Source organism: Lonchura striata, chromosome 9 (genome assembly GCF_046129695.1).
Source record: "Lonchura striata isolate bLonStr1 chromosome 9, bLonStr1.mat, whole genome shotgun sequence".
Classification (NCBI taxonomy): Eukaryota; Metazoa; Chordata; class Aves; order Passeriformes; family Estrildidae; genus Lonchura; species Lonchura striata.
In genome coordinates, this window is record NC_134611.1 from 26,538,466 (window position 1) to 26,552,576 (window position 14,111).

General features: G+C 36.2%; 1 protein-coding gene across 4 annotated transcripts in view; it reads left to right on the forward strand.

Moving 5' to 3' along the window:
* KCNT2 (potassium sodium-activated channel subfamily T member 2) overlaps positions 1 to 14,111 on the forward strand; it is a 114,966-nt gene that overhangs the window by 82,744 nt on the left and 18,111 nt on the right. For 2 of the 4 annotated variants that reach the window (XM_021525065.3, XM_021525066.3), the window contains exons 18-24: positions 738 to 967; positions 1,665 to 1,881; positions 3,134 to 3,239; positions 3,470 to 3,642; positions 5,276 to 5,347; positions 8,042 to 8,176; positions 12,349 to 12,460. In XM_021525065.3, coding sequence (XP_021380740.2) covers positions 738 to 967; positions 1,665 to 1,881; positions 3,134 to 3,239; positions 3,470 to 3,642; positions 5,276 to 5,347; positions 8,042 to 8,176; positions 12,349 to 12,460 — 1,045 coding nt within the window. The remainder of the gene's footprint in view (positions 1 to 737; positions 968 to 1,664; positions 1,882 to 3,133; positions 3,240 to 3,469; positions 3,643 to 5,275; positions 5,348 to 8,041; positions 8,177 to 12,348; positions 12,461 to 14,111) is intronic. The other 2 variants (XM_021525067.3, XM_021525069.3) reach the window with 1 other exon arrangement.

The following is a 14,111-nucleotide window of genomic DNA, read 5'->3' on the forward strand; positions in this document are numbered from 1 at the left end:
TGTTGCATGTTCATATTATGGGAAATGTTCCACTTAAAGGTGTCACATGGTACATTCTGGTGATTGTTCAAACATAAAACTCTTTTTTCTGTTAGATGATAACATACCTACTTTGAGGTCCAGGTGATGCATCACTTACCCAGTGCTGCGCTGTGAGATGAACATCCAAAATAAACACAAATCATGTATGTTTGTATATATTTGATAAAATAAGCATTTATCAAACCCTAAATGCTGGGTTATTCTCATATTTAATCAAGGAGAAAAAGAGGTTTTTTTGCTGTAATTCCCTATTTTCTATCACTAATCAAATACATTTTTAAGAGTGAATTGCAAAAATAAATTATGAAAATGGTTTCTATTACTTATAAATAATGGAACAATTTAACATGATTAATAATTTTACATATCACGTATCCATTTTTCCACCAATATTTTCCCAAAAAGGACTATTCATCTGACAGAAAAAAATCAACTGGAACAACATCAGGAGAATATTATGGGCATTACGAAAAACACTCAACTGCCTAGGAATTCATGAGCTCATAAAAACTGCTTGATTTGATGTGGCCTATTTAGCAGAAGACATTTTTCAAACATCCTTGTTATCCAGAAAGCTGCAAATGTTCATAATGTGCAAAGAATAAAAATATACCTGAGGTTCATTTTTAACAATGGAAATTTTGGTGCTTGCAGGAAGATGCAAAATGAACCATGCCTTTCCTTTTCTAATTAAGGTTTGGAGTCTGTCTGATTGGTGTTAGAAAGGAAGATAACAAAAACATTTTGCTGAATCCAGGTCCTCGATATATCATGAGTTCAACTGATATATGCTTTTATATAAATATCACCAAAGAAGAGAATTCTGCTTTTAAGAAGCAAGAAAAGCATGGAAAAACCTATGAATCAAAATTATCTTATCATGGAGCTTCTAGGTTACCAGTACACAGTATAATAGCCAGCATGGGTAAGTAAAAAAAAAAGATTAAATCACAATATATTCTTATTTAATGAGTAGTACATTTTGAAGCATCTTCCTAAACTTTTAAGAAACTATAATTATGAATAGAAAGAATTAATATAACAACTTCAAACATTTTAAAAAAATGTTTAAAAAAACTCATAGACAAACAACAAAAATCAAACCAAAGAAAAACCCAGACAAAAACAAACAAGCAGACAAACCAAGACCCCCAAACAACCAAATGGAATTTGATTCATTTTAATTTGACAAGGTGGAATTAAACTACTTAAGACTGTAAAAAAGTAATAATGAAGTGTATGCAAAGCAAAACAAGTGGGCAAATAATGAATACTTCTTTGTCATTCATACATGATTGTTTGTAGGAAGTTTTCATGAGCTTGTTTAATTTAAAAAACACCATAAATAAAATATGCAGGTTGATGATGCATATTAATATGGACTGATTATATAAGGTATGATTTTAAAGAGGTAATTAGCAAGAAGACATAGACTAATTGTCAGAAAAAGCATTGCTTTCCTTGAGTACGGTTTAAGTATTTGTTTTATTTTAATGGAATAGACACAACCAGCAGAGTGTTGCTGTCAGTCCTTTGCCATGCAGCCAGGGAGTCCCCTGTAAATCTGGGGGTGTCATTCAGCCGTTCTGAGCAGCGCTAAGGAGGTGCTTTCCCTGCCCTAGGGACCGTGGCCATCGACCTCCAGGACACCGGGTGCCGTGGGGCCAGCGGGGCCACCCTGGCCCTGCCGGCCGAGGGGGGCAAGGAGGGCAGGAGGCCCAGCATCGCCCCGGTGCTGGAGGTGGCTGACTCCTCCTCCCTCCCCAGCTGCGACCTGCTCAGTGACCAGTCAGAGGATGAAACCACCCCGTCCGATGATGAGGTCTCCGCAGGCTTTGAGTACGTACGTTAAATGTAAAATGATGTGAAGGGTTAATGCTATATAAAAAACATAATTATCCTATCAATCTGAGCACTTCTAGGAAGCAAGTCTCATGAAGTACAAGATGGGATTATTCCATCCAGGAAATGCTAGAAAACCATAAGCTTGCTTTGAAATACAAAAACGTATAACAGAAAAACTCTTCTATTTGCTGGAGATTTTCTCTTTGCAGTTCTAACAACTGTAGTCATGTATTGCAATGCATTCATAACATATTCTAAGGCCTTTTTTTTTCTTTAACCTTTGTAATTATTAAGTGAGCACTCAACAAATTTGTGAACAGATAAGTATTCCTGTCATAAGAATGCAGTGATAATCAGATCATCCAACAGGCTTTTGAATGCTGGGGCTGGGTGTGTGACTTCAAAATGCAGGAATGACAAAAAAGCAGTATGGGACAAAATTATCCCATCTAATTCAAAATGCTTGTTAGTGTGTTACTGAAAGTAATGATGCATTACTGAGATAAACCCAGAAGATTCAATCCTGCTGTGTAGATGAGCAATTATGTTTATTGGGATTGCTGACAGGGGTGTTAAAACTGAAATACACAATTTAGCCAATGCCTCAACCAGCAGAGTTTCTCATCTCCACCAGTGGCAAGCGTGAGAAGCCCCAGGGAAGATTATCAAGCTCCAGAGAAAAAATTAATAGGACAAGTCATCTTAAATGTGCAGACTGAAACACCAGGATTTGAAAGGTCTCCCGTAAAAAACCCACGAAGCCAATTAGAAATTTCACATCACTGGGAAGAGGATTTGCCATTTAGAATTTATTTCAGCCATTTTGAAAGTACTTTATTAAAACTAAAAGGTAATAATGTCACTCATTCTTGGTAAATCAAAAAAAAAAAATTGGAGAAGGAAGAGGAGAAGTACAGTTATTTCTGTTTTCTTTCCTTCCTTTTTTAACTTAGAAGTTTCCAGCTCAAAACACTATGGCAGCATACTATGATACAATAGAGTATTTTCAAAAACCCAAGCAAAATTCCTTCAGTCCTCAAAAACTTAGCTTTCACTAAGTTCTGTTGAACTGGATGCAAATACATTCTTTAAACCTCTGTTAAACATAGTTCATTTTGTATACTTGATCTAAAACTTGGACATATGTATGAACATCCCATAAAACATTTGTGTAGACAGTTGTGTTTTGGTAATTTGCTATACTGAAAAATGTTTTGGGTTTTTTTTTTTTTTTTTTCTATTTTAGGTATGCCAAAGGCTATCCTCCTTACTCTCCTTATATTGGAAGTTCTCCCACCTTTTGTCATCTTCTGCATGAAAAAGTACCTTTTTGTTGTCTAAGACTAGATAAGGTAAAGGGTGTTTCTGCTACTGGGTAACCCTGCATTCTCATTTGTCTCTTGCATCTGAGCAAAGCTATATTCTGGTTTTTCCTTAGAGATGAAGTTTGTGCAGTGTTTGCTATAATACTATATTTTCCTACTCCTTTTCATCACCTAGTGTTTATGGCTAACCAGGTCTCTATTGGGTCATCTGATACAATATTCACATCCACTGAATTTGTTTCTTACTTTGATTTTAGGGATGCCAGCATAATTACTATGAAGATGCCAAAGCCTATGGATTCAAAAATAAATTGATTATAGTTGCAGCAGAAACTGCTGGAAATGGCTTATACAACTTCATTGTCCCACTCAGAGCTTATTACCGGCCAAAGAAGGAACTAAACCCCATTGTATTACTGCTGGACAACCCGTAAGGAAATTTTTCTTCTCCCCTTCTCTTAAGTTTTAAACTCATTTTACCATTATTCAATAGATGACCCCTTTTCACATGGCCAGCTGAAAATCAAAAACATTATGGCACACTTATCTTTGAGAAAAGTTAGTGACAAAAATCATACTGCATGTTCAGTCATATACAAAATTGACCTTTTATTGACTATTAAAGGCCATAGCAAACTTAAATATTCTTATTCTTCATGGCCAATGTTTCAGCTAAGTTTTTTTAATTTAAATTACCCCCAAAAATGTGAATGTTACTGCTAAAATTAAATAGCTTAATAAACACTGTAAAAAGCAAGCTGTATAACAGTTTCACAGCTACATGACAGCACTAACCTACTTAACACAATGCACTTACTGGCGTGGACCAGTTAGGTATATTTTTAATAACTCTACATTCAAAGATAAACAGTTCTTTAAGCCAGAAGGACACCCACAGAGACATTTTATCTAAAATTATTTAAAGCCATGGATGAAAATTAAAACCTGCAGTATTGTTGTTACGTTTATATCTCTTGATGACTGCTGGAATTTTTTGCATTTTTTGCTTTTGATATTTCAGACAAATTTGCCAATGTCAAGACTGGTTCATTTATAATCTGAAAATAAATTAGCCCCTTGGGGCTTTTCTTCCAACACTGTGGTGCAGCTCAGCTACTTAAAATCACAGTTTGAAAGACACAGAAATGGAGGTTACCTGTACACAGACTAGTAGAACAACCTAAGAAAGCAAATATGTCTTGTAGGTTGTGATTCCAGGGCTGACACTTCCATTTGCGTAGTTCTGTTGCAGTTTAAGTGACTTTTTTCTACAAAAGCCTGCTGTGAAGTGTCCCACTTTCCCTCAGGCAGCTCCTTAGTCACCTGTGTTGGCAAAACAGAAGGTTTTTATGTAGGTACTCTGGCATACAGTGAATTACACAAACTGAGAAGGCTAAATGAGGCTAAATCACCTCCCCTGGCAGGGAGAGCAAAGCCGTGGGCACAGGGGGCCCTCTAGTGCCAGCTGCTTTTGCCAGCACAGTGCCCAACTTCACACACTTCAGCGTTGTTGTGACACTTTATAGCTAAACCCACTTTTGATTAATTAAAGCTCTGCTTGCTAATTAAACCAACACCCTTACTGTTGTCTCTCTCTATGCAGCGTTTGCAGTGACTCCTCTGAAAGGGAGTAGGCTTGAAAGCAGTAGGTGTTACAAAACGCAAATGATGATTTGATTTCCACTGTACATTTTAATTAAGAATTGTTGATGCTTACTTTAAGTGCTCCTAAGATATACACTGGAGTATAACTTGGTAGTGTGTCTTTGATGTTACTCATTTGTTCTTATACTTGGAATTGTTCTGTGCCATAACATTTCTGATTTTAGAGGTGCATTTATTAATATAAGCATGTTAATTCTGATCATACTTAATGATCACAGCAAACTGTTGATTCACAGCTTTCTGAAAAGCTATTTCCTGCATAAACTGACATCATAATACTAAAGTTAAGGAAAGTTATTTTAAAAAACCAAACAAACTACCAGTTGATTAAAACATTTTCGAAGAGATGCTGCTGTTGTGATACTGTGTTTCATTTTGTAATTCCATCTGCTGCTTAGGCCAGATATGCATTTTCTGGATGCAATCTGTTGGTTTCCAATGGTTTACTACATGGTGGGCTCTATCGACAAGTAGGTGAAATAACTGTTAGAAAACTTACCTTCGTAGTCTCAGTGGTTTGTTGTGTGTATTGTCATTGCATGTTCGTGTGTGTGTGTTGTAGTTGGAGATGAGCTTTTTGCATGCATAGTCTGTGTCTGTGTGCTGTAATTTGGGATTTCAAATTTCTGATTTATGAAGGAGCTCACTAGGGAAAAGCATGACAGGGAGCACAAGTTAATATGTTCAAAAACATAAGATTAACACTTATTTAGGGGAATTCACATGTTTCTTCAAATGAACAGATTATAGCCCTGATTCTAGTGTCAGACTGTATTTAGTTATCATTTGTTGGAATTCATTGACTCAGGTTTTGTAAAGATAGCTACAGAATGTAAACAGTCGTGAATGTGTCCAAAAGTCTTCATCTTCCAATACTTAAATTATCACTTACTCCTACATTTCTGTCTTCACCTCTGCTAATATACGTTTATGAATATAGGTTTGGCAACAGAACTTTAATGTGAAAATCAGGCAGAAACAAGAGAGGAGCAAGGACTCATGAATATTTTAGTAAACTCCTCTGTGTAGGTTGAATTTAAAGAAAACTGCTTCACCACATAGTGAATACTGAATTGGGGCTACAAGCCCATAATATTAAATTCCCCCTGTAGAAATTAAAAAACTTATTTCCTGCTTATAATAGTGATACAGTTACAGATTTACCTTGGTGATATTGAGTCCTTGCAAGGTTCACAAAAAGCCCACAGAAATGTTGTTTACATTTTTCCTATAAAGCAAGACAGTGTTGCACGTTATTAATATCTATAACTTTCTTAACTCTTAATTACATAATAATTATAAAAAGAACTCATAATGTTAGAATAATTAAATTGTTGCCTTTTTCCCAACCTGGAAATGAAACATGAGATAATTTTAGTAAGGAGATAATGTAAAAGGAAAGGAAAGGAAAAAGACAAAACCCAAACAGCATCAAAATATATACTCAAGAGGGAATACTCAAAGTATTCAAAGTAATCAATAACTCAGATGTTAACTTGTTTGACTAATGTAGAAAATTAAACTTTGTTTAAATTTACTGAGATTATTTCAAAATGGAAATCGCCAAATCCCTCCCTAATGGTGTTTTGTTGTTTTTTCAGAATCAAATGCATTTTTAAAAAAATGAAGCATGTAGTCTTTGGATTAAGTGAATATTCAAAATTCAGAAGAGTACAGTAATACCAGCATGAACTGACATTAAATCACTTTAATTCCTGGTGTAATAAGCAACTGTAGTTTGTAGAGGGTTTTTTTGACATCTGTTATCATCAATAAGAATACTTCTAGAAATATAATTCAGAAATATTCCCTGTGTTTTCCTCACCATGTTTTTAAATCATGTACAACTAATAGATCTGATCATCTGTAGATAAGAAATACTTTGTAAAATGTGCAAATTTTCCTTATTTAAGGGGTATAAAATACGTTCCCAAAGTACCACTTACTATCTCTATGTATCTAAAATACTTATAATTTGTTTACCAGCAGTGAAGTATCATCATCTCAGAGAAAAAACCAAAAGAATGACTTTCATTTACCATTCTTTTTTTGTTAGAAGTAGATGGCTCACAAAAAAACAGCTCTACCAAAATTCATAGCAGAGATGCACTTCATCAAAATATGTCAAGTAGTAGGTACCTGTGCCCCAGTCCTTGGGTAGGATTTGAGATCTGTAACTGAACAGATTTCACAGTTGTGGAGAAATCTAGTCAATCTTGAGAAACCTTTAGCTAGAGGTACCTGAGAACCAGATTAGCATTTTTCAAGTTCTGCACAAGCCAGCTGAATGTAACTGCTAAAATAAGAATAGCTGTTGAGCTTATGAAACACTGAAATGCAGAAAATCTGGGTACTTCAGAATATGCTGCTATTTTCAGGGATCAGCTGAAAGTCTGAAAAAGCAGCAATACAAATTACTCAGGAAAAACTTCGGACTTCTACTTACGCACTGCAGTCATTTGTAGATCACATAATATCTATTTTTCTTTTGTTGTAGTCAACCAGTGGTGATATTGCACAGTTTCAAAAATAATGGTACATATTCTTCCAAAATAAATTGTTAAAAAAACACATGACACTTGTCAAAAAGTGCTTAGGATCTGTGGAAAATGTTGTTCAAACAGCTGAAACATGCTTCATTTTGGAGACAAAGCTACAAGGCATGATGAGAACTTTAACTCAGCTGTCTGTGAATATTTTTTTGTGGTTGGGCTTCACACAAACGTTGCCCAGCTGTGCACAAAGTTCTGCTGCTCTGCAGCTGCTACTAAAAGCATCCTGAAAACACTCCAGCTAATTTATTAACATTTTAAAACCAAAATAAAACTGTGGGAAAGAGCAACCTGGAGCATTTATTTGGGTTTTTCTATTGTCAGAAGTAACTGCAATGGAGAAGATTGTTGCAGTGGATAAGGCCAAGTAACTATTAAAGGCTTATTAAAAAAAAAAAATTGAGATAAATTTATCATTAACAAAAGAGAGGAACTGTATCAACCTACTGAAGTAGGTTCTATATTCTATTCTACCAATTAATTGAGATGTTATCCTTGATTATATTAGAAGTTGTTATGTAGCTGATCTGCAGATGTCAACCCATGGCTAATCTTTCAGGTGTTCCATATTTAAGTTGCTTGTTTCTTTCTCCCTCTTTCTCTTCACAAAAGCCTAGATGACTTATTAAGGTGTGGGGTCACCTTTGCAGCTAATATGGTGGTGGTGGACAAGGAAAGCACGATGAGTGCTGAGGAAGACTACATGGCAGATGCCAAGACTATTGTGAATGTTCAAACCCTCTTCAGGTAAAGCATTTTTGCAATCTATTTACACATCCTCATTAATTGTGAAATACTTGATGCCTCTTTATGCCAATAACTTATTCTTTTTTTATTCTACTTAAGTTTTCCCTTGCATGAATTTGTGTCTTAGATGGGCAAACTTTATCCACCCTGCTTAGCAATTCACTTAGAATCCTGAGGTATTCACCTGAAAGCTCAGATGAAATGCTTTGCATCCTAAAACCAGATAACCATTTTAAAAGTTAGCTGTCAGGTAGGAACATAAAGTTACTCTTGAAGACTTAGGATGAAAGATAATTGAGACAGTAAAGTTCACGGTAATGCTAAAGCCCATATGAAAAGCAGATCCTTCTAATGCTGAAAGGTAAGCATTGCATCACTGTGAAGTTAGTAGTAAGTGTTCACATTTTGAATATCTAGTTTTGCACAGAAGTGTTTTTAGGCACATATATACATTACATATGACAGCAGCATGGCAAGAGTCATGAGAATATAATATGATCAGTGTAGTAAAGAGGGTGAGGAGGCTGTGATGAAAAGCAAAACACTGAGATTTGTTGTTCCTTTTGAGAACTCTCCTCATTAAAGCCTTTGTGTTCAATATCTTGGTTCAGTGAGTATGAAGAAAATGTGTCGCTTTGAGCTGAGAAAAATACTATTTTCTTAATAAAAAAACCAAAAAAATCTCTCACAAAACAAAACACACTACACAGTCAGCTATGAAATGCCTCCCTGACTTGGGGCTTAAGCCTTGCACTTCCTGGTGTTCATTCTAATAAGACCTAGAAGGAAATTGAGGTTGATTCAGTTTTGCTTTAATTGCAATTACCTGTTTGCTGTGTCAAACCTTCCACAAAAGACCAGAGATGCATAGTAAAAGTGGTTTGAATCCACTGGTTTAGAAAATTGAGCTCGTTAAACCACAATGTTTTTTGTAAATGCAGCTCTGTGAGAATGCAGTTAAATGCTCTTTGCATTTCTATATGTGCTCAAAGGAAGTAAAATCTGCATTGCACAAGAAACATTAGTTCTGTCTTTTTCTAACATTTCAGTTTCTGAATTGGTACCTGATACTTGCGCAGGTGTGTGATTCATACACCTATGAAATTTGGGATGAAACTATAATTGAACTTTATCTGTGCATCACTCAGATCTACTCCTAACCACAGTGCTAGGGCACTCACCGAGTGCATCAGTTTTTCTGAAATACATGTTAAAAGGAGTTGTATCAAAAGTAAAACTTGTAAAAGTAAAACCAATTGGTTTTTCCCTTGTTGTGTTTTACTTTGTAAAAGAGAAATTACATACGATAGGTATGCCACTAGATATTACTGTACACTCAGTACATTCAGTTGTCTTGCACATTGTTTGCAACTAGATGGCAGTTTTAACTCATGTACAAACTGTGTCTGGTTCAGTACTGTTTTAACACTGCATATCTACAATAAAAGTAAATGAAAATAAATAACTTCGTTTAAGACTTAACAACACTTTTTCATAAAACTTTGTAAACTTTTACAAATAGCGTATAGTATAAATTTGTTTTCTTTTTTTTTCCCCTAGAACACATATAATAATTTCACTGCATTTTTCTATTATGTAAAAGTTGTAGAAATAATTAAGCTTTGGGAAGAGGCATAAGATAGTGGTATTTACCTGTTCTACAGAATAAACTACATTCATTGCACTAAAGTAAATGATTTTCTAAATGACCTTTAAAATATATTGAAAGCTTTTTCATTACTTACAAACACCTAATAATATCAGAAAGTAATGAAGAAAAGGCTGGACATGGTAGAGAGCAAGAGCACTTGACACCAACTCTGGTGTTAAAGAGGGATTTTAAACCCCTGAATTTAATATGCTGTTTTCAGTAATATCACATCATTGACAAGGTTTCCACTTTGGTCTCACCAGGTGAAACCCTTCAGAGGGTACAGGCTGATCTAAACAGCCCTGATGTAAATTACTCGGACCTGAAAAAGCCCGGTGAGAGAGCTGCAGTAACCCAGGCTCTTCAGCCCAGGCTGGCAGTTCTCATACACCGGTTGTGTCATTATTCCCTGATTTACGTAAATTAGCAATCCTGCTTTGCCCAGAGAGTATGTTCCCCACCCTGGAAAGCAGAGGCATTGTTTGGCAGGGTTATTAGCACCTTTAGGGCTAGAAGCTGTGCCATCCCAATTAAAGCTGTGACACAGCACTGACTTATCTGACATAGGAAGTGTGTGACAACACATACAGAAGTGTGACTCAAGTGGGCACACTCACTAAGAAAGAACAGGTTATCACAGCTTAAAAATAAAAGCAGAAACCAATAGTCTTGGAGTATACCTTAAGATGCTTTTCACTTTTTAAAAGTAAATACGAAGCCAACCACTGAGTTCCTGTAGAGAGGTGTGAGCCCACCTCAGAAAAACAGCACATTTCCTCAGGCAGTAAGTCTGACCCACTATAAAGTTTTACTAGTTAACCTCTTAAAGAGTATCTTTTAAATCCTGCAGGAAGCCTACTGCCAGCACCACACGTAACAGGTCAGTGTTTTGGCTGGTATCTAGCTGTCATCACCAATTTACAGGTAAACCAGATGAGGTGCATTGCATTATGATGGCATTGCATTATTTTCTGGGTATATTATTGTGGTTTGGGAAAGAACTACACATCTCTCTTGCTTGTATGATTTCCTAATATGAGTTCAACAGCAAGCTATGCCTTCCATCAGGCTGGTGGGGGCTTTCTCTTCCCCATTCAGTCCTTTCTTACTAGAATGGGCTAGGAGAGGGATCTCTGCCCAGAAGGAGCCTGCTCCAGTGCTAAAAGCTGGCAGGCAGAATGCCTTACACCCAGGGCAAGATGCAATCTGTCCCTGCCTTCCTGGAGAGCAATTTCCCCTAATTCAGCTAAAAGGCACTCGTAAGTAAAATACTTTACCAATACCAATTTTGAAACTGATTTCCTAATATAGATCTGTTTTCATATCTTGGTGATAAACAAAACCATCTTTAAGAGAAACACAGCACCCTGCATTTTTTCCTCCTATGTATATTTTATTATGAGATCAGCTTTTAATTTCCTATTACTCCTAATTCTGAATTTTGTAGTGTTAGTTTTCAAAGACAATGTGAGATTAACACATATTGGCAGATAGTGTGGATAAAGGTCTCCCCACATTTAGGCTCTGCTTGAATTGCCATTTCAGTGGGGTTTTCCCCTGCAAAGGTAAGGGAAAAAGGGCAAAAGGGTGCATTGAATTCCATTTCCATCCACTAACTTACCAAATGCTGCTTCCATGAAAAGCGAGACAGAAGCCACATCAGTGATGTAATTAGTACTACAATTACCTAATGCTAAGTGTAGATAAGTAGCCCCAGGATCAGCGAAAGAGGCTACAAATGTACATCTCATTTTCTGACACAAATCTGTAGAGGAAAGATTTAATAATAATATGTGTTATATTCCAACTTGTTTATTATTTAAATAGTGTAAACTATGATTTTCTTTCTGTTTCTTTGAGCCCTAAGTGCTGAAGAGGGGCTCTTGAATCTGCTGCTTGAAAATCTGTGTAATTCAGCCAGTTCACAGTTGAGCTTTCTTCACTGCTTTAGTTACTGGAAGCCTGAATTGGTGTTAAGCTATAAATATTTTGTATATGTAAATAATTCAGAGTGAGAACATAAGTATACATAAACATACATTTTCTCAGCAACTCCCACAAGTGTCACTTTTCATCTATATTGCTCAGACTGTAGTCACAGCATACAAACAGACCTCAAGAAAGAAAAACCAACTGGAAGGGTACATAAATCAGTCATACTTTACATGCAACCTGGTACTAAGCACAAGCTTTAAACTTCCCCATTTTTTGTTGTTTCCTACAGATTTGTGAAATTGTACCAATCATTAAATAAAACCTCTGATAATGAAATTAAGTTGTTTTTTTCCTAGCATTTAAGTATTTTGTGAGTTCAATGTGTGCTTCTTGGTGAATTCTACAGAGAATGTGTTGTAGTTTCCTCTGCTGTTGGACCAGCATGTCACTGGGCCCAGACCCACCACAGTTCCAGGGACTTCATTAAAAACATGGAGACAAGCACAAGCTGTAGCTTCATGCAGAGCCTTCCATTTGTGAACTGTTATAACTGGAAGTATAACCATGACGTTCTTTTGAAATGCAGGTTGTTCTCCAGCCTAAGCATTATCACAGAACTAACACACCCAGCCAACATGAGATTCATGCAGTTCAGAGCCAAAGACTGCTATTCTCTTGCTCTGTCCAAACTGGAAAAGGTAAGGAGATTTACCTCCCCCCACCCTCACTTTAAATGCTATATTTTTATTACTTTATCTGATTTTGTAACAAAGATTTCAAAACAAGTGGAAACAGTGAAATGATTTATGGTTGTAGTTACCGTAAAAGATAATTTTTTTCTCAAAATTCTGCCCTCATTTAAGAATAAAATTAATTTTAATTTGATCATTTTACAATATAATATAAATCAACCAACTCTCTCGTGGAATTTGCTCAAGGAAAATGAAATATTTTTGGATAATTAAATATTTAGAGCTAATGTATTTGTCCAAGAGGCTGACACAGGCAATTAACATGGAACATCTTTTAACTGACTAAATGCTTAAAACATACAGCTTTTATTATAATGTATTTTTTAATTCCTCTTCATTTTAAAGGCATTATAACTATGTCTTCTGTACACATTTCTGTGTATCCATGGGAGATAATGGGACAGTTAATAATTGTTCTCTGTCAGAATGATGAGAGGGACACCAACACTACTTAAATGTTAGTTAAAACCTTAATATACTATATGTATATTTGGCATTTTCAAACTGTGGAACTGTGGCTGTGTGGAGATGAAGTTAATCTGCTTGTTCAAAATACTGTTACTTAAAACAGGTGGGAACATAGGAAGTAATACTGTGCATCTGTTTAAGTCTCTAAACTCAAGGACAATCCTCTTTCTCAGTCTTCCCTGGTGATCTGACCTATTCTGAGTTTGTGAGACACAAATAATGTCATTGTGACAGTCTTCAAGGACAGAAATCCTTCACTCCATTCTTTCTCCCCATCAGTCTATCAATCAGTATGATTGCTGGGTTTTCTCATGTACCCCCCAACCTTACGTACCTTGGTGAATGCATGCCAAAATCATTACCATTATACAGATTTAACATATCATTTCCATTTCCTACTTGTACCGTAAATTTCCTAAATTTTGGGGATTTCAGAGTTCACTATTTACTGTACAATATTCACATAAGTAATTTTAATATATAAAATTTCATTGAAAAGAGCCTTTCTGTAGAAATTTACCTTCCCAGTCTGGTTTCTTACAGAGGAATTGCATGCTGCAAAAATTCAGCCTGTGTGGATGAGAGGATAAGGATGAGAAGTAAATCTTTTACCCAGCTGAATATCACACTTAACACATCAACCACAAGATGTAAATATCTGGGTGGCCTTTAGTGACTTGTTATCTTTGCATGAAGGCTTGATCTTGTGTTTAGCTGGTGTTCTGACAGAGACATAGCCTGGAGAGCTGTGAGGAAACCAGACAAAAGTTAGAGGAGCTGTTTGCAGCAGGAGGCTCAGCTTTGCTGGGATAATGCCACCCCCACTGCCCTTTAAGGTTTGCACCTGTGGCTCCTCCACTCCTCCCTCCGTGGTAAATCCATGAAGGATAAGCTACAACTGGCTGGAATCTTTCAGGGCAACAAAGGCCAACAGCTGGCCGGGGCCTTCAACACTGTGTTTCAACCAAACTTAATGTCTTGGTGTACTATGACTGACAGGGTTTTGAAATGATTTGTTAACATATTCCCTTAATTTGATTCCAGTTGGATTCTGGAATTCTCTCTGGGCTCTCTACTTCAACACAGTGAAATCAGGATTTTTATCTCTGTTCTTTCTTTCTTTACATAG